This window comes from Dasypus novemcinctus, chromosome 4, assembly GCF_030445035.2.
Source record: "Dasypus novemcinctus isolate mDasNov1 chromosome 4, mDasNov1.1.hap2, whole genome shotgun sequence".
NCBI lineage: Eukaryota > Metazoa > Chordata > Mammalia > Cingulata > Dasypodidae > Dasypus > Dasypus novemcinctus.
In genome coordinates this window covers 76866310-76886765 of record NC_080676.1, presented here as the reverse complement: position 1 = coordinate 76886765, position 20456 = coordinate 76866310, and the positions used below count along the sequence as shown (strand labels likewise).

The 20456-nt window shown below is 39.0% G+C and overlaps 1 protein-coding gene across 1 annotated transcript in view; it reads right to left on the bottom strand.

The window, feature by feature from the left end:
- Window positions 1-1595: 1595 nt before the first annotated feature.
- Window positions 1596-20456, bottom strand: part of HACD2 (3-hydroxyacyl-CoA dehydratase 2) — a 99732-nt gene continuing 80871 nt past the window's right edge. The window contains exons 5-7 of the mRNA XM_058295679.1: window positions 10913-11034; window positions 9222-9400; window positions 1596-4604 (exon numbers count right to left, since the gene is read on the bottom strand). Of these exons, the coding sequence (XP_058151662.1) occupies window positions 4522-4604; window positions 9222-9400; window positions 10913-11034 (384 nt within the window). The 3' untranslated portion in view covers window positions 1596-4521. The remainder of the gene's footprint in view (window positions 4605-9221; window positions 9401-10912; window positions 11035-20456) is intronic.

Genomic DNA, 20456 nt, shown 5'->3' with positions numbered 1-20456 from the left:
CCCCACGCGCAAGGAGTGCGCCCCGTAAGGAGAGCCGCCCAGTGCAAAAAAGAAAGTCCAGCCTGCTCAGGAATGGTGCCGCACACATGGAGAACTGATGCAGCAAGATGATGCAACAAAAAGAAACACAGATTCCTGGTGCTGCTAACAAGAATAGAAGTGGACAGAGAAGAACATACAGCAAATGGACACAGAGAGCTGGGGGTGGGGGGAAGGGGAGAGAAATAAATAATAAATAAATCTTTAAAATAAATAAAGGGAAGAAAACAAACAGAAGTACTTTTGGATTGCTGTGCATAACAGTAGGCCTCTTAATTATAACAACAGTAACTCCTCCAGGCTAGGAGTTATGTTAACATAATACACATAATTGCCACAAGATATGACAATGACAAATTAGAAAGCCCCAGTTTCCTATTACCACCCTAAGATTGTAAAGGTTGTATTTTCTGTGTAGCCTCTTCTATTTTATTTCTAACTTTACCATCTGTTCCTCAGTTTCCATTAAAATTATTTTCTTTCCCATTTCATAAATGAAAAGCGTATCTCTGCAATGGAGGGGACGATATGAGGAGTGAGACAATTCTAACTACTGGCCTGGTAACTTCGAAGCCACGATCAGACAACATTTGGAAAGAAAAGAGGGCTACACTCTTGGACAAGTGTGTCCGTTAACTCTAGAAAGACCCCGTAGACTCAGGCAGGGGAAGGTGGGGTGGGGGCCGGATGTTACTGCTGGAGGCCCAAGAGATCATTCAGAGAAATAACTAGAAAGTTCTCAGCACATGGGCAGCATCAGCACTTTTATTCTGAGGTGAGGAAATTAGGAGTCTAGAGCCAAAAGGTCAGAAGAGGCCCAGTTGAAGACTATCCTAAATCCTTTCCGCTACTTCTTCCTGAGAACATGAGAGTAAGTAAAGCAGTTCCTAGGATTGTTCTATATTTGGGGGCATTTTCAGAATGAGGTAGTTAAACTTCACTATGTCTTATTTTAATGTAAGAAGGACATTGCTGGGCAACAGTTTCTTCCCTTTCAACTTAGAAAAGTCAGACTTAGAACAAAAGCCAAACATCTTCACTGAAATACAAAGGTCCTCAACCTGTTCCTTACTCATTTCTTGGATGTCTTGCTCAGTGACATGAGGATCCCCTCTTGTCCCTTTGCAGCGAGCCTGGACACTGGCTTGGTTGGTAAGCTTGAAGTATGACTGGCAAGATGACTGACTCTTTGGAAACCTTGTAATGTATCTGTTTGCTGTACAATGCCTTCTACTTTTTTCACAAGAAAAATGAGAAATCAAAGCTTATATAAGGCTTAAAGTACCTTGCAAATAAAAGATTTTGTGGCACTATTACTTATTGCTCATACATTTAATCATAAAAGGAAATATGAAAAGTAGCATCCCATGAATGAATATGAAAAAGCCTTCTATTTTTCCTATAAGTGCAGAACCATTATGAATAGCAAAATATAGACTTAAAAAACGGTGGCAGAAAGAGCCAGAATCCATAACAGAACTTGTACCCTTCTATAGTCCTGCATGCCACCTTCAGGCCGATTTAATGTGGAAAATCATTAGACTCATTGGTCAGTATTTCAAGTCCAGGCAGAGCACACACCAGTTTATTTATTTTAAAATGCAACACAGATCAGTATTTTATGAATACAACTTACTACTACATTAACATTATCAGGTAAAAATAGCTTCCAAATGCATGCATAGAAAGTGTAAAGCATAGTCTTTGAATTCCTTATTTCTAAATATACAAAAAATACATTTAAATTATATAATTTTAGTGAATCAAAGACTTATAAAATTACAATTTTGATTTTTTCACAACATAGAAAAAATACAAAAATGACTATATATACGGTCATATAATTTTTTTTTTTTAACCTAAATTTCAAAGGAGCTTATGTACTGAATTTGGTGTTTTCTCTGAAACTCAGATTTGAAAATAATTTGCAGGTTGGACCACTTCAATGCCAACCTTTTATTATAAATGAATAACTCAAGAACAAGTGAAAAATGAGGGCACGATCTCTTCCTATGCCTCTTTAATTTTACATCTTCTAAACTTTTCCCTATTGGAAATTTGCTCCAGAGGGACTTTTTCATCTGGGAGATGGTGCTTTGTTCCCTGACTAACTCTGACGGTGCCTTTGATAGTGGTCGGTACATGTTAAATGAAGGATCCCAACCTTAGCAAAGGAACACAGCAAGATGCAGATTTGCAGCTTCTGTCTACAAAGCACTACTGCATACCTCAAAGACTTTTCTCTGTCAAAGCCCTGCCAGGGGCTGGGGTGGGGGGATCTGAAACACACAATCAAGTGGGTAGCCGTGAAGACAGAGCCTTTGACTATGCCCTGAAACGAAACTGCTAAGTCTGAAAAAAACACCCACCCAAAGACCACATTCCTCATTCGCACTTTATGAGAAGATGTGACATTTGGTGGGGTTGGATGTTCTCAATTTATAAAAGAACACCACCACTTCAAAGGAGAAGTGAATTCAAGTTAGGTATAAAGAAACCAGTTATTTAGTGAGGTTACTGAAGGACACAATGCCCTCTAATGCCTTACTTATCTGCCCTCAGTATTTTACATGTTGTTCAAAATACACAGTGAGGTTGAGACCCTTTGAAAAGGGAGTTGGGTTTGCTGTGTTCTCGTTGCCAAAGTTCAATCTGATGCAGTGTCACTGTTTACAACAGATATTTTTTCATAAATAGTGACAGATTATAATAGAGAACTGAATAAACCCCCAGTTTTAATAATCCTGCATTTTTCATTCCTTTCTCTACAACTCTCCCAAATACAATTGGAAAAATTTTTAACCAAATAAAGTAATAAGACTGATATAACCCAAACTGATTCTATTTTACAGGGGAAATATCTTTTGAGAGACTGAAAATAGAGAAAAAGCATGAAAAATGAGCTTTCCCATATGTTTTGTCTTTCAAGTTCAAGAACAGATTCTAATCTCAACATACCCAAGTTAAGGGTGCTGAACTTAAGAAGTAGAATTTTAATGTTCAATTAAAAAATAATTTATTGCACACCTGCCTGCATAACATTTCAGGTTGCCTTTTTCTTCTTATTTTTGTCTTAATTTTCAAGCTTCTATGAAATAAGCATTTAAAATATTTTTCCATTGTGACAGTCTTCTGATTTAGTAATTATATTTTTAAATGATAACTACTCAGTAAGACAGGCATTTAAAGTTTTAAAGATCAACCCACCCCACAAAATCCCTGAAACAAGGCTCCACAAAGAACATATCTAAACTTGTTTTTACATTGTCACCCAACCTTTCCTAGAACAGTTTTAAGTGTACAGTTAAGCAATTAAATGGTATGAAGTAATAGCATTAATAATGTTAATTAGACAACATACATATGACCAAAATATTTCTTGGCTGCTGGCACATGCATGGATGATACTGCTTTTAACTCATGACTGTCCAGCTTGAACAATTCACTGCTTCAGGACTTACAACTTGGTGGGAATTAAAATAGGATAAAAATTAAAATATCCAAATAAAAACATAAGAATAACAATGGTGTATAAAATTATTCCTGAATGTTTTTTCTGAACTAAATTTCTAAAGCAGTACCTGCCATGTGCTTTCAATAGCAAATTCCCTACACCTGTGTGATTAGATTGGTTTCGGGTCTATAAATGAGACCAGCTATTGGCAAATACATTACTCAGAGGTGTTTTGAGAATGGTACTGTGAAAGGTACTTGTCATTTAGAAGCTATCAATCTTTGTCTTGCTGAGAACTGTCATTTTATTAAAGTATAATTGAGGCTGCACCCCAGATAAGTAGGTTCTTTACAATGCACACATTAAGTTCAAGCACATTTCTTAGTGGCAGGCAGTAACGATTCAACTGAGAACAAACAAAAGGGTTCTAGCTGTTTTCTGCTTACGGGCACTACCCCAAAGCTTCACAGGCATATACAGTTTATAATTCATTCACTAGATATGAGGGGACAGATCCCAGTCGAAACTTCAGAGCATTCCGGAGAACAAAGTTTGCCACTTCGAAAATACAAATAGTTTCCAGCATGCAGTCAAGTTTAAAAAGGGAATGCTAAACACACTGCAGACTGAAACATAACTTACTGTGAGCTGGGTATTCAGTTGGTATAACTTCATTACTTAGACCGTAACTCTTGGGCATTTAGTGTTACAGGTCTTTATTTATCAGATACTGAAAGGAAACAGGAGGATCTAAAATGCCAAATCCCTTTCTATAGCCATCATAAATAATGGGATTTTCTGGTTGAAAGAGCATGCTGAAACAGACTGGCCAGGATGTTTTATGTAACAGTTTTTGTTTTTTAAATAAAATCCCAGGCCCATGTGAAACTGGATTATGGTTTTTGTTTTATTTTTTAATATCTTAAAAATAGTTCTTACTTATTTTCTATGAAATGTGTTGGGAAATCAAAAAGTCTGCAGCATTTTTTGATCACTGAAGAGTTTTCTGGGGATTGGGGAAGCAGGAGCTATTCAAACTTCTTGTGTTCTTCTGTATGAGAAAGGACCTTTCTTCTTTGGTATATCATATGGAAATATAACTGGGGGAAAACTGGAAAGAAAAGAAAGAAGTGGTTAAAGAGAGAATTTAAAATTGCATATTAAATTCAAAGCACTCGGACTCTCACTAATTTCTCATTCAGCAACCAAGGAAGATAACAAAACGGACTTGGGGGAAGGAGAGGAGCCTTCAAGACAGAGCCATCTGCCTCTCCTCGGCATAAACGAATTAACCAGAAAAACAGCGACTTCTCTTTCCCTGCTTCAGCTGAGGGGTAAGGGCATTGTGGAGAGGAAGGACAGGCACTACCGTCAGTGTGACACCCATTAGCTCCGCATTTATCCTCTGATAACTGGGTGAAGAATTCCAGCGATGGAGCTCCTCTTCCTGACTAACCCAGTTTCACAGAGGAGGACCTGGAGCTCCAGAGAAGGGAAGTGACTTGCCTGGGGTCTCACGGCAAATCGTGGGCAGTCAGGACCAGGTTCCAGGCTCCTGGCGCTCGGTTTGGGACTCCCTTCCCCTCACTGCACCAACTGCTCTGTCACTTGGGACTTCTCCCAAAAGTGCTTGAATGGGAGGATGGTGGAGGGGAACGAGTGCTAGTGACATGTGGGTGGAACACAGCTAACCTGGGTTTACAGGTGGAAAAAGTCCTTATGAAAAAGTCAGCCTATATCTTAGGCAATGATAATTCTGTTCTTGGTCATTTCATTTCACAGAACACTTTTAAAAAGTAATGGTTTTCAAACGAACAGGGTGGAACTGCCTCCCTATATTTGGAAATGTGGTTACTGACGCTTAGTATATGGGGCCAGGGAAACAAGACTATCCTGTAAGCTATGAAAGCTGTCCCACTCAGACCCGCTGGCAATGTCCACAGCTGGCTTTTAAAAGGTTACTGTAGCCTGGGGTTCAATAACCACGTCAAGATCTCCAGGTGAGATGGTCTTTGGGTACAATACCCTTCCCTCCCTCCCTTTCCCAACAGCTCTAACCTCTGTTTTTAGACAGTAGCCTCTATTTGGGGGAGGTAGTTTCTACTACCGCCAGCTCTCCTCTAACAGTTTCTTCCTTTTTAAATTGGCTCCAAGTTGGCCAAATTTCAAATGATCCTTCTAAATTATTTAGACATCAGTGGGCGTGTGCACATAATTCTGATAAACTGCAGAGGAGGACCTGGTGCCGAACGCTGCCGCCATCCACTCCACGTGCTATTTCGAGGCAGGAAGTTATTCACAGGAAAGGCCCAGTTTATGAATATAATTCAATAGTGAGAGAACTATTTTGGTTCGAAAGCCAGACAATTTGACAAGCTTTATAATCTAAAAACTGGAGGTAAAGATATAATTAAACCATACGGAATGCTAATTGTAATCATTTAAAAATGTGGGGCCAGTCAAATTTCTATGGCTTTACTTTAGTAAAAGGAAATTTCGTGAACCAAGTCCACTGAGGACATTTGCCCTGGTTGCACCTTTGATTACAGCACACCGCACTGGGTGGCTACAGCCTCACGGCTATTTCTGAGGTGCTGAAGGAAGTTAGAGACCTAGAAGCCACCCATTAGGCCCACAGCGGCAGCTAAAGCAAGACAATGGCTGAGCACTCCTTCACCCCCACAGGCAGGGGCCAGCTGGCTGCCAGAATGGTTGGGTGCCAGAAATGGGGGTGAATGGCCCTTTCATTCCTTTACCTCCCCAGAGGTTTCTCAGCGTCAAAGGGAAAGGAATGTGTGTGAGGGGGTAGGGTGGGGCTGATGGAGACATTTGGGCTGGGGGCTCTCCACAGCTCTAGCAGCGACCTCTTGGGCAGGGCTTGGGTGACACTGTCAGGACAGTCTCTGCCTGAATTATCCATGTGTTTGGACTGAACCCAATTTAAAGGGCTGAAACAATCCTGGGTGCATTTAACTACGTTAGACTGCGCTGAGGAAAAACATTAAGAAAATGTCAACCTGCCAATGGGCTACTGAGAATTCTCTCCTCTGCTTTCCTAGGACACACAAAATGGAGGTTTTTGCTGGGTCTGCATGTATGGCTTGTGTGTGTGCCGGGGAGAGGCAGTGGGTGCCACTGGCCTTTCTTCTTTTTGGCAGGCTGCCAGTCCCTATGGGACTCTCTGCCCCTCTAGGGAGAGGACGATTCCAGCCTGAGGGCAAATGGAAAGGCTCTGGTTGGGGCCAGTTTCCTTCTCAGGCCCTCTAAAAATCACACGAGGTGACTCACACTTGGAGAGTTCCCAGCTTCTTGGTATCCTCACTCTACACCAGTGTTTCTAAACCTTTTTCTCACACCCTCTCCTAATTTTCACCCATTCAGGAGTAATATCTCCTTGCTGAAAATGCATGTTATACATGCACAGGTAAATGAAAAATGCAAATCCTGTCACTGTTACGCAATCGTTCCATCCAAAGTAGGGGAAAGTGGAAGACAGTGGGAAGAATCAAGGTAAAGAAAACAGATTTCTATTGGGAGAGGCCTGCCCTACTCTGGAAATACAGCTGTCCCTGAGGCCTGTGTTTCCTCTTGCCTCTCTGTTCTTCCTATCATGATTAAAGCCAAGAAGGAAAATCTCACAGAATTAGGTTTCTTTTCCTTTGGGAACTCTGTCATCTCGGGAAGGCTGCCTGTGCTTGACCTGGTCCCTTTCTATTTCAAGAGGTCAGCAGGCAGAGCCAAAGCCTTGCCACTAGTTGGCCAAAAGGGCACAATGAAAGACTAGGAGGTACAGGCAGACTGAGGTTTCTTGGAGAGCCATTCCTGGAATGAAGTGCCTCCTCTGAGACACACTGGAAGTCTTGTTGAAACTGCGGTAGGGTTCCCAGATTTCTGTCAAGGTGGCAGCACCCTGCTATTTCTTTGATTTCATGATACCTGCCCTGCTTGTTTCCCAGTTATCCAAAATGCGTATATCCCCTATTCATTCTAAAGACTAAGCTGAATTTAAATAAATCCCATGGCACCCAATGGGATAAATATGTGGGACTCGGGGTGTAGCATATCCACAACTAGGAACTGTTCTAGAGACTGGAAAATAAAACTCTAAGGGGAACAAAATTAGAGAAAACTATGTTAATTTTTTTTATCCTCCCCCCGGCTTGTGGCTTTTTGTGTGCCGTCTGCTCTCTGTCCATTTGCTGTGCATTCTTCTGTGTCTGTATTTATTTTTATTTATTTCCACCCCCTGCCTTGCGGCTAGTTTTGCTGTCTGCTTTCTGTGTCTGATCGCTGCGCACTCTTCTGAGTTGTTGCTTGTCTCTCTTTGTTGCGTAACTTTGCTGAGCTGTCTCTCCATGGTGCTTGCCGGCCGGCGGCTCTCCACGGGTGCGGGTCAGTGGCTCTCTGCAGTGTGAGGACAAGCCTGCCTTCACAAGGAGGCCGCGGGATGTGAACCCAGGGCTTCCCATATGGTAGACAGGAGCCCAACTGATTGAGCCACAGTCACTTCCTTAAGGTAATTTTTAATACTTAAAATTTCAGACTCTTTCATATTTTTCTTTTGTTTGAAAACCAGCTACCTTTTAAATCTGAAGCGATGCCTTTAGCCACCGTGTTCTATCACTAAAGAGGACTTGATAATTAACAAAGAGTAGAAAATGAATCATGAAGCAATATTGTGTCCAAGAATTTCTCCAAGATAAATATTCACATGAAATCTGGATGTAGTTTTTTTTTCACAATGCATGAAATGCAGTTTTCCACAGAGCGATATAAACATGCTGCTTATGATTGTTAGGATGATTCACTGGGTTACTGCTGTGGGCTGAAGAAAAATCTGGCCCTGCCTGAATTTAATCTTGCATTGAGGAGAATATAGAATCCTTTATAGACCAAGATAAGATTCAGAATTTTACAATAGCCATGGAAAAAGCTAAATGAGAAGAAACATTAACATTATTTGTCCTTGGGTATAACAAGATTCCTTTGGATCAATCATAGGATTTGCAACTGAACATCACAATACGAAAGGACGACTAAATTCCTCTCCTCGGCAAATAGGATTCACTTCACAGAAGCATCAAACGTGTCTTTTTCTCTCTGTTACTGAGTATGCTGTGAGGCACATTTGATTATCCATACATTTAAACCTTTAGTGGTACTACTGAAATAGCTGGAAACCATCCTGAAGAGAACACTATGTCCCATTCAGATGGTTTTTAGTACTCATTTCCAAACAAGAAAATGAGAAACACACACAAAAAAACTATTTTTATTTTGTTTCTATGTGTTTCCAATAAATTACCAATCCCTTATAAATAAAGTAACCATATATTTGGACATAATAATGCAAAAAGTCTTTTTACTATGTTTTCAAATACCATACTATGCAGTTCTAAAAAGACAGAAAAATAAAATCAAGGTAGTCTTTAATATTGTTTTGTTTTGCTTTATTTTGCACTCAGTACTGTCCCCTAATATATAGTCAACCTATCCTGATAATCACCATCTCAAACACACATACTGAGAAGGGATGCATGTTTGCAACTCTATTGAGAAGGGTTCATCTTTACTAAATTACTGCCATTCAATAAAAACCAAAGGTTCCCCAAAATAATTTTTTACATTTACTTGGATCTGGTGCAAATGAATTGGAGACATTTAATTCTATTCATTGTAGAGCCAAATTATTAGATATAAAGAAATATAAGCATAACTGTTTACTTACTTGGAATGTAAGAGATCATGATCAGAATTAGGAATGCATAATAGTCAAAGGAGAAATTGTATCTGTTAGGTAAACTGATAGAATACAGGCCAGCTTGTCTTACAAAGGGCAAAGCGGCATATATTGTGAGCAATTCTCCTGACACTCCCATTGGGTACAGTACAATGAAAAGTGTGTACCTAAAACAAAACAAAATATTAATTACTAAAGCTCAAAGCCAGCATTATTAGAAAGATGCACTCCCACCCTTCTAAGCAGTACTGTTTTTTTTTAAGAAACCTATATTGTTTATAAATTTTTCTGTATACAGTTAAAATTCAGGCTTTACCAGCCAATTTTTGTAAAAGGCCTAGAGCTGGAATATGTTTCTGAATGTTCTAAAATAAAACAAATGTGTTCAGGCAGCCTCAAAATTTGGCCTGATTAAATAAACAACTCCGCAAAACAAATGAAACATATGCTAATTTAAAAAACATTTTAAAAATTCATGAGATTTTGGTCATTATGTACTCTTTCAACTAAAAAAAAAAATTACAATTACATTTATCACAAATGGGAAGCACCATAAAATTTTTTTTCATGTTAAAAAGAAGTTCTCTGTTTCAAAAAGAATTCAGTTACTACCTCAAAAAGAATTAGAGAGTGATTACTACTGCATGGAACTAACTAGAAGGCATTTTAGAGGTAAAGCGTTGTCAAACTATGAGCTCAAATTTTAAAAAGCCTTTGGTTGGTTGTGCTGAGAAATCTGTGAAGATGAAAAGAGGAAATATTTATTCCTCATTGCCAATTTTAGCTGTGGTAAGGAGGATAGTGGAAAAGGAAGACTCCTCCACAGACTATGGAGAACAATGGACAATATAATCTCTCCCAATGGTCAAGTCAGGATTCAGAGGACAAACTTCCCCTATAATCAGGGCTGACAGCTTTCACTATGCCTGCCTAGCAGGATTTATATTTGATTAGTAACTGCTATATGTTTCCCATTCTTCCCTTTCCCTAATAAAAGTGTTTTTAAAAAATAAAAATAAAGTTCTTATACTCGAAAAGCTGGAAATAATTGATTTATATTCCTAATTTAATCACTGAACTAATAAATTCCCTAGGAATCAATGTTTTCCTTCAATGAAATGAGGCAACTGGGCCCCAGGGATGATTCTGATCCTTCTGCTTTGTCACTCCCCTTTGCCACAATAGCTGTCCCCAACTCAAAACCACCGTCAACTGTTTCATGGATCAGTTAAGAGAAACAGATGAACTATCAGCCTTTTACCCAATCCATAATGAATATTACCAGTAAAAATAATCGAAGCAAAAGAATACCAATCTAAAACTGCCAAGTAACATTTGTTACTATTAATAACTAAAAATTGGGAGCTTCTTGGCAAAATTGAGACCAAAATTGGACTTGATCCATAAAAACATCAGAATGGCAGCAGCTAATCAGCAAAATTTGATATGGACAACAAATCTCTATTGACTAATTTCACTGGAAATAATCAATTTCAACAAAAAATAGTTTAAGTTAAAAAAAAATTTAAAAAGGTTTTCCATTAATCAAAGTTGGTATATTTCAGACCATATTTCTACCCAAATCCTGTCTCATACAACTTTATTTTTAGTAACTTGGAGGCAATATTTAGGTAAGAAATAAAGGACAAAATCTTGTCTCATTCCATGTACTTTTTTACCTGGCCCATTTGATGAGATAAGGCAGATGGTTTAATAAACTGAACGTATAAAAGGAGTAACGGATAATTTCTGTGATTGTCCAAGCAATAACAAATAGGAGAACACTGTCTTCACTCTGTACCTAAAGGAAAAGAAAAACAAAAGCAAAAGCAAACATAAAAAAAAAGTTTAAAATGCTATTTAAAAGAAAGGCAACCACCACCAACAAAGAAGCACTCAGAACACAGGGCCCGTAGCAGAGCTGGGGAGTTGAAAAAGCCAACCCACTCACTGGTTCCCATCCTCTGTGCCTCTGGCCACAGGACGGCACAGACAGTCTTTCCAAATAAAGGAACACATGTCTATGACAACACAGCAGTGCCAAGAGATAGGTGCAAGTGGCCTGGCTCTGGTCATGGCAGGCAGATGGTGCAAGAACCGGAGAACTGACTTTTAGGCATAGAACACAGATTACTGATGAGCGAGAGAAGCAGGGAAGGGGAATTAAATGAGCTTTAGCCCACAGGAAGAAACAAATACACGAGTCAGTTTCTGCATGAGCCTTTGCTAGCCTGATGTTGAGGACGTGAACTGATGTCAGTGGGAGTCAGCAAAGCCAGGTAAGACAGGTGGGAGGGCAACTAGGTGGAAGGCTTGGAATTCATTATCAAGCATTTTAATTTGATTTGCATGACAATAGGGAATCTGAGGAAATTTCAAAGAAGGGGAATACAATGATTAAAATATTATACAATTGAACACGAAGACAATTCACTAGGTAGGATGCATTCAAGTGGGGGAAGAGCAAGGGACCACCTAGGTAGGGTCCATTTATACACTCCCACTTTTCCCGATGAGGTCTGGTTTAATGCCTCAGCATTATCCAAGCTTCCATGCTGACCGCAGGAGGTCAGCTAGAGCCTGAAGAGCTTTGAATTCCCGGCCTCCTCTGAAGCTGTATTTATGCTGCAAAAACAATAAACTTACAACTTTATACCTTAATTCACTTTAGTTTTCTGATATACAAAAAGGGCAATGCAAGACTTGAGTGTAAAAAAGAAATTCCACTCAGTAAACTCAACAAATCTTGGCTACAAGACGGATCTTCTCTAACACATAAATACAACAAAGGTATGGCTTCATAACCTTAACTTTTGCTCTTTTCCATTTGCAATGTTAATAGTTTCTAGCACTTACATTCTTCCTCAGAAAGTGTACATGGAGTTATCCACCTACACAGTGAAATAAGTAGTCATTTACATACCTATTAACTAAATTGCTCTGACAAAGAATTTCATAAATGCATAGTTACTATTCTCTAAAAATAATGAGATTTTTATACTGTCAAGAACAGGAGTACTTTCTGTTTTCCTGGTGTTCTTATATTAGCCAAAGTAAAGCAAAAGCTGACCACCTCTAGAGCGTTCATGTTGAGATTTTTCAGTGTGTTCCAAAATTCTTCCTTAAAACCCATCTATACTAAAATATAATATCAGACTAGGCTTTGCTTTCTGATGTATTTTGTAATTCTCCTCATCTTAAAGAGAGTTGTTTTTACAGTTATGGATTGAAGCCTTGCCTAAAGTTCTCTGGAACTTTTTAATAGGGAGTTCCTCTAATATTTTATAATCATCCTGAAAGCAGGGAGCATGTTTTTATTTATCTTTTGATTTCCAAAAGCACTTTGTGCTTTTCACAAGTAAGATCTCATTAAATATCTGTGGGACAAATTAAATTAATTCAATCCTAATTTGGCCACTCTAAGACTTGGTTTCCTTCTTTTTGGTGCCTGGTATTAGTTTCTGGGTAGTCCCTGTGGCCTCCAAATAGGTAAAAAAACCCACAACAAACAGAAAGCCCCAAACCTCCCACTTTGACCCGTCTAGAGGTTACTGATTAGCAGCCTCCTACCACCACCATCTCCACCCCCTAGTAAGACCTTAACCAAAAGAACTATAACAAACTCAGACTTAAGGTAAATGTGAAAGCAGTCTGCTCCACCAGTCTAGCTGTAAAGATCGAATCATAGGTCTTAGGGGTTGTGAGGAGTGACCACTTTGAGCAAATGATATCAACAGATCCATTGGAAGTACAACATTATTATGAAGAGGGGACTCAGATAAAGACAAAGATTACTCTTACCTGATTTGCAGATCATTAGCCAATAACATAAAAAGAGCAAATATAATGAGTTAAAACCAGTAAGAACAAATTTCTCAGGGCTGAATGTAAAATTATATACAATTTAGCAACAACAAAATGACTCTGGTTCAGAATGAAGAAGACTGGGCTTATGAACAAAGATCTGGAGTTTTCATAGAAACTGCAAGCCAACAGGGCATGAGGTGGCTGTTCAAAACAAAGCCCACAAAAAACAGAACAGCCACATTCATTCTCAGTGTGATTACTACATTCTGAACAGATCAGAACCCACCTAGGGATCAGAACGTGTTATAGGAACCCCTGAAGTGAACTACCAGAGCATACCTGGGGAAAGGAAAGTCAAGTAAACGCCTTTAAAATGTGTAAAAGACACCATGTGGAAGAGGCATGATGCTAACGAGAAAAACTAATAGTAAAATGCCTGGCTCAAAACATGAAAAACCTATGTACAAGCAGCTGACTAATAAAACAGACTACCTCATGAAGCTGTGTGCTTTTGGGAACTGGACATAGCAACCTGAGACTGCCAAGAGAATTCCTACAAAGGACAGACTGCTGAGTTAGACAATGGCTGATAATGGCTTCCATCTGCCGTTTTTTGGAAAGGTGTACACATATATGACCTGTACATGGAAAAGGCATGGAACTGGCAGGTAGACTTTAATAGTACTTCTTAAAAATAATTTTCCTTTATAAAAGAAAGCAGGAGAGGGAGAACTCCTTTCCTTACCTATTGCTAAGTGTGTAGACTGGGAACAGTTCTCTGGCTATTTACTCCCAACTTGACAGTAAGGTTTTCAAAGGACCATGTCTCACCTCATTTGGCTTCCTGGGCCCCTGCAATAGGTCTTGAACATAAGGTATGATGGTAATTTTCATATCCACCTGGTTAGGTTATGGTGTCCAGTTGTTTGGTCTAGCACTGGCCTGCTTGTTACTGTGAAGGTATTTCATAACTGGGATTTGTAGCTTTAATTAGTTGGTCACGTCTAAAATCAGTTGATTACATCTACAACCAACAAAGGAGATTGCCCTCAGCAACACGGGTGGTCATTTCATCCAATCAGCTGGCATTCTGAAAAGCCAGCACTGAGGATTTCAAAGATTAGAATAATTTCTGCTTCAATGTTAGCACTGGCTCTTGCCAGAATTTCTAGCCAGCCAGCTTCCCCTGGGGAATCTGGACTAATCACCTTTGTATCAATTTCCAGCTTAAAGCCTGCCCTATGGAGTTTGAATTTGCCAGCCCCCGTGGTCTTGTGAACGAATGCCTTATAACAAAGCTCTTTATTTATTATACCCCCCCATCCCCCCATCTCTCCTGTTCATTCTGTTTCATTGGAGAATCCTAATCCACAAGGGATGCATGGAATCAGTGTCCCTTAACTTGGACAATACCTTGTATTTTTCATTCTCTTTTTTGAAAATAAGAGTGAGGAACATAGGTGGTTGCCTGGGACTAGGGGTGGGAATGGGAATTAACTATAAAAGACCATGAGGGATCTCTCTGTGGTGATGGAAATGTTCTAAAATGGAATTAGGGTGATGATTGTACAACTTGGTAGATTTACAAAAAATCATTGAATTGTACACTTAAAATGGGCGAATTTTATGGTATATAAATTATGCCTCTGTGCAGTTGCAAAAAAAAGAGAATTAAGCAGTTTACTTTAAATTCATATTATTGCCTTTTAAGGAAAAAAGCATTCAGGGCAAAGGGAGATAGTGGGGTTTCATCAAAGTTTCGAAAGGAAAAGAGGGGGAAAAAAAGGGCAGGTTTAGAATGGGTTGCCAAGAATGTCTTAAAGCCATGTTTACAAGTTGCATATTCACAATAACGGACACAAACGAGAACGTGGGCACAGGGCAGACCTTCCTGTTAGGAAATTTCCCTTTGCCCAGTACAGGAGGAGGTGGTTGGGTGTAGGTGGCTTGTGTAATTTAGCCAAGGGAGTTTACATAGAAATTCAAGCTGGAGAAACAAACTGGGTACAAGAGAAAAACCTTTACACACAAATAGCATCATATGTTTGACTTTAAAAGGCTCAGGGAGTACCAGTACATGAAAAGCTGTCATTTTTATTACATTCAAAGAAAAACAGATGGTGCCATATAAGAATATCGCTATTGTAGAAACCCTATTCTTCTTAGCATTCTGAAACCTGCTGCTTACTACTCTGGTTATTTCAAAGGAATCGCCCGATCATGTCTTTTGGCAAACATTCTTTTCTTTTACTACTACTTTTGTTAGTCAGAGATTTTGATAAAATCTAAGTGGCTAGAACTTGACTCTGTTCTTGGAAAAACTGAGAAGTGTATGTTCTAGACCAAGGGTTGGAAATGTTTTGTGTAAAGGGCTAGAGTAAATATTTTAGGCTTTGCACCACATATGGCCTCTGTCACATATTCGTCTTTGTGGTTTTTTAAAACCCCTTCAAAATATAAAACCATTACATATTGTAGGATGGATTTGGCCCACAGTCTGTAGTTGGCTAACCCAAGTATTAGATCCATTTGCCTCCCAACTTTCCCTTCCTATGACCTTTTTACCCCTACCAAGAGTCATTCTTCAGCCTTCCTTTGACCGATGCTGGGTGGGGGGCAGGGAAAGTTCAGGGGTGTCTATAACTAACAGGCACTATGGAAAAGGAAGCACCCCATAAGAATATGGACAGGCAGGTTTTTCATGTTACGTTATCTTAAAATCTCAGTAGTCTCTAATAATTATGACAATAGCAATCAAAATAATTATACCTAATAGTACTGAGTTTTTATTATATATTATCTCATTGAATCCCCTGAGTACAGATGAGGAAAGTGAGGCTTAGCCAGTTTGAATCCAAGTCTGTGCTCCTAAACCCTGTAACCTTCTGACTAGTCTTCTTGCTGGGGATCAGGTGAGGCCTTTCATACCTCACTCCCATTTTATGGGGAGAACACCTCTCCTGTGAGAACAAGCAAACTTGTAAGGAACCCACAGACAAAAGCCTGGAGAACAAGGAAGGTAAATGTGATCACCAGTGAGTATATTCAGCTAACTATAGTTTTCTAGTGTCAAGAAAACCACTGATTCTCCAAAATCTGTGGCCCACCTCTGAAAAGGGAACACAGAATGAGATCTGGACCACCACAGGGACTGAGCAGAAGAGGAGCTCTGAATAGGACTGAATAAAGTAAGAAAAATGACAGTACACTGGTGTCCAGAGGTATCTTTAAATATGTCCAACTTCCAGTTGTGATTTAACTGCTCCAAGACAGAATCCACCATAGGAACTTGAAACAAACCCTAACAGACTCCTGAAAGTTAATGTGAATCTTCCCTGAGCCTTGTTTCGCTAATACCTTCATTTCTTTTTTGTTTTATCCCTGTTTTACTTCCTGGATTTAACTTATTGTCAGATCTCCAAGTCTGTTTCTCTTTGCTATATAGAAATTAAAAATACAAAATTTGGTTTTACTTCAAAATAAAAACAAACTCATAAGCACAAAAATTAAAAAAAGAAAATGAGAGAAAAGAACAGGATACCCTATCCTAGGCAAGTCTTTGGTCTTCCAGAAAAGAAATCATCTACATCATCCCACACTTGTCTTTGGGCATGTACTCACATTCACCAAAGTGCATGTGGAGGAGTCAGCATGGAAGCTGAGAACTTGAGGCGGTGAAGGGGTTGGGAAGCCAAATGCAGGCAGGGGCCAGTGGGCCTGGAAGCTAAGCACATGGAGAAGTGAGGGAAAGCTGGGAGGTTACACACAGGCATGAGCCAGAGGCCTGACAGTTGAGGACAGCGGCGATGAGGGGAGGCACATGGCTGCAGGTAGAAAAGAGGGCCAGTGTGGGGTGGGGGAATGGGGGGTATATGGGAACCTCTTACGTTTTTTATAATGTAACCTTTTTTGTGATGTAAATATTTTTAAAAAAACAGTTTACAAAAATGATGGGGTTGGGGGGGTGGGGTACGGGTTACATAGGAACCTCATTTTTTTTTTTAATGTAACATTCTATGGGATCTATTAACTTTAATTAAAAAAAGAAAAAGAAAAAAAAGGGGGCCAGTGTGGTTGAGAGATCAGTTACATGGAGTAAATAAGTAAACTCACTAAGTAAAAATTCAGTACACTAAGAAAAAAGGGTTTCTCACTGCCAAAGAAGGTATTTACAAAGATGGAAGGGAGAAGGCTAAAAAGAACACCAAGGTGGTGGATTGCAGTTGGAGGAACTGTTAAGAACTCAAGATTTTATATATACACATATACATACACAAATGTACACACATATACATCTAAAGTATATATCTATCTCTGTGTGTAATTTTGAGCTTTTTCCACTGAGAGGGCCTAGAAGCAATAACATTCCAATAGCAATGAGAACCTCAAGCATCAAGATCTTGGTTCCTAAATACCATCCTCCACTTAAAGGAACCAGGGTTTCTTGGCAAAAAGGCTGATTCCAGGGCTGGGGCAGAGGAAGTACAAGATGAATCTGGTAATATTTTGTGCCAGGCTAAAAGGACCAGGAGAAGGGTCTCCCACTGGTCAAATCACAGACAATTTTAGCATCAAAGTAACTAATAATAGATTATAATTCACTGAATAAAACAGGAATTCATGGTTCCAAACTGTTATAAATAAAATAAATAAATGAAAAAATAATTTAAAAAAGAACAAAAGACACATGCACACAAATAAATGAATAAATGGAGATAAAAGAAAGCCATTCTTTAGAGTATAAAGCCAAGTAATACATGCAAAAGAAATGATGAAAATGGAGAAGCACCATACAGTAACCATCATAGAGGTGGTTGATACATGAGAGAGCTGTCCCCACAAAATTCTAATCAATTACAAAGGGGGAAAATGATGAATTTAAGGTGGAGAAGCCTGGCAGGCACCAAGATCAGGTGAGCAAGGTTAACGTCACCAGTGGTGAAACAGGTAGACATGACTTTGCCTCCTGATGTGTGTGATGTATGGAGAAGAGCACGACACATTTTTGTAGTATTCCTGCCAAGAATGCATGTCTTGAATTGGTTATGAGGAAACAATGGATGGATTCTAGGCTCAGGATCACCCTACCAAATGTAAGGCCTCTCTCCTCTTTAAAACCATTAAAAACATGAAAGACAGGGAAAGAATGAGGAGCTCTTTCAGACTGAAGGAATGTGAAGAGATCCAACAACCAAAAGTTGCACATATGTGGCAGGAATATCACAGCAACTATGCTTCTCCCTTGCCCTGTATCCTCGTGCTTAGCACAATACCTGGAGCAAAGAAGATACTGACTTAAACATTTATCATTCAAAAAAGACATTGTCTGGCTAGTCAGCAAAATGTGAATGGAGTCTGTGGATTGGATAGAGCTCTATCAATGTTGATTTCCTGATTTGCAAGGGATGTAGGAGTGTGTCCAAAACAAACACTCGAGTATTCAGGGGTGATAGGACATCATATGCAGCTTGTTCTCAAGGTTCAGAAAAAAACCAATGATAATGGGTATATAAATGCAGATATAGAAAGAGTGAGGAGATATGGGAAGTTCTTTGTACTATTCTGGCAACCTGTTTCTAAGTTTGAAATTATTTTAAAAATATGATTGGGGAAAAAAAAAGTCATTCACTTAAGTACTAAGCAGCCACCCTAGGGACCATCAGAAGCAAATAAGAACTATCATCTGGTTTCCAAACACATTGTTTTTGGTATGATGCCTCAGAATCTGCTGGAAGAGGCAGGCTACATGACCATAAAAGGACATACAACACAACTTATCAAGAAGGGCATAATAATACATGGTAACTTGAGAAGGAATAATAGATTTAATGTTGACCCTTCATTTGTATCAGCATTATCACTCAGACTTAGTCTTAGATTCAAAATACCCTATGGGCAGGGATCAGGTCTATAAACTTGCCTTGAACAAGCAAAAGTAAATCCTTAACAAATGCTTCCGATTAGAATAATAATGATGATTAAAATAATGATAGCTCCCATTAGCAGGGCTAATTATTCCTTAAGTATGATCAAAGTAATTATGTGTATATTTTCATCAGTTAACTGTGAAACGATTTTAATAAGTATAAAGAACATACTCATTTATATGTGAAAAGTCAATTATATCTGTTATAAACCTCGGGGCATAGAAAAGTATTCAAAATTGTTGCATAGAAATTTGTCATTAAAATTTTTGGAAAAGATTAGGTTACATTATGGCAACATTTATTGATCACGTAAGTGCCACACACCACTAAGTGTTATGTCTTAGCTCACTGAATACTCAAGACCACTCCATGAGGGCAAACAACTGGGCCTGGGGGACTGGAACAGCCAGCACAGCCCCTCAACAGGGGCCACTGCGGCTGACAACTGGTCGCAGCACCCTGTCCTTCCTCTGCCTTACCAATTATCCCACTGTATAGTGCATGCTGCCTGCTTGAGCCAGCTCCCATCCTAGACTGGAAGCCCTGTGAGGGAAGCAACCATATGTCTCCTCTTCCCTTGTATCCTAGTGCTTAGTTCAAGACCTGGAGCACGGAAGATACTGTATAAACATTTGTTGAATGAGAAAGAGTGAATAAATACACAAATAAATGACAACCCATCTCCAGTCTGAGCCTGCATGTTCTCAGTTTGGCTGGAACAATTTTTGGGGGTTGGGGCAGCGCCCAATGAGAGCAGGGCTGAAGGCTACAGTGCTGGAGCCTGAGTGGTGACATCAGCCAAGGGCAATTCTGATGACAATCCGGTTCTTTTGCTAACATTATTAACCTTTCCTGAACAAAAATGTAACTCATTTTGTTATCTATTTAAAAGGAATTTCACCCTTGATAAGAAATAAATTGAGATGTAATAAATATTGACACATGATGGTTAAAAAAAACAAGTTTGCATTAGTATCAGCCTTTTCACTTGACAATTTCATTTATAAAGTACTCTTTATGATCTAGTATTTATAAAAACAATTCATAATGTGGTACCTGTAAACAATATTCCTTTCTTGTGGAAAATCTGAGTTAAATTATAAAGAAATTTTAGTATTTTTCCCCTTTAAAGGAGAGAAAATGTGTACCTCATATATATATATATATATATATATATATATATACACTTTGACCTACAGTGACAAAAGATACTGGCTAAAAATTCTTCCCATTATGTCACAATAACTAAGGATTACTTTTTGATGTGGATGATAGTCTTGCTAAATGTTATGGCCTACCAAAACAATCCTTGGCCCTGAAATCAACTTTTTTGAACATGCTATGAGAAAAAAAATGTATAAGCATGCAGTCAATAAGCAATGCATAGTGAACTGTTTATGCCCAAGGCAGACATGCAGAACCGAACACTAAAATGTTCCTGTTTGTGCAACTTTAATAGTTACCATGTGAACTATATGATCTGCCAATT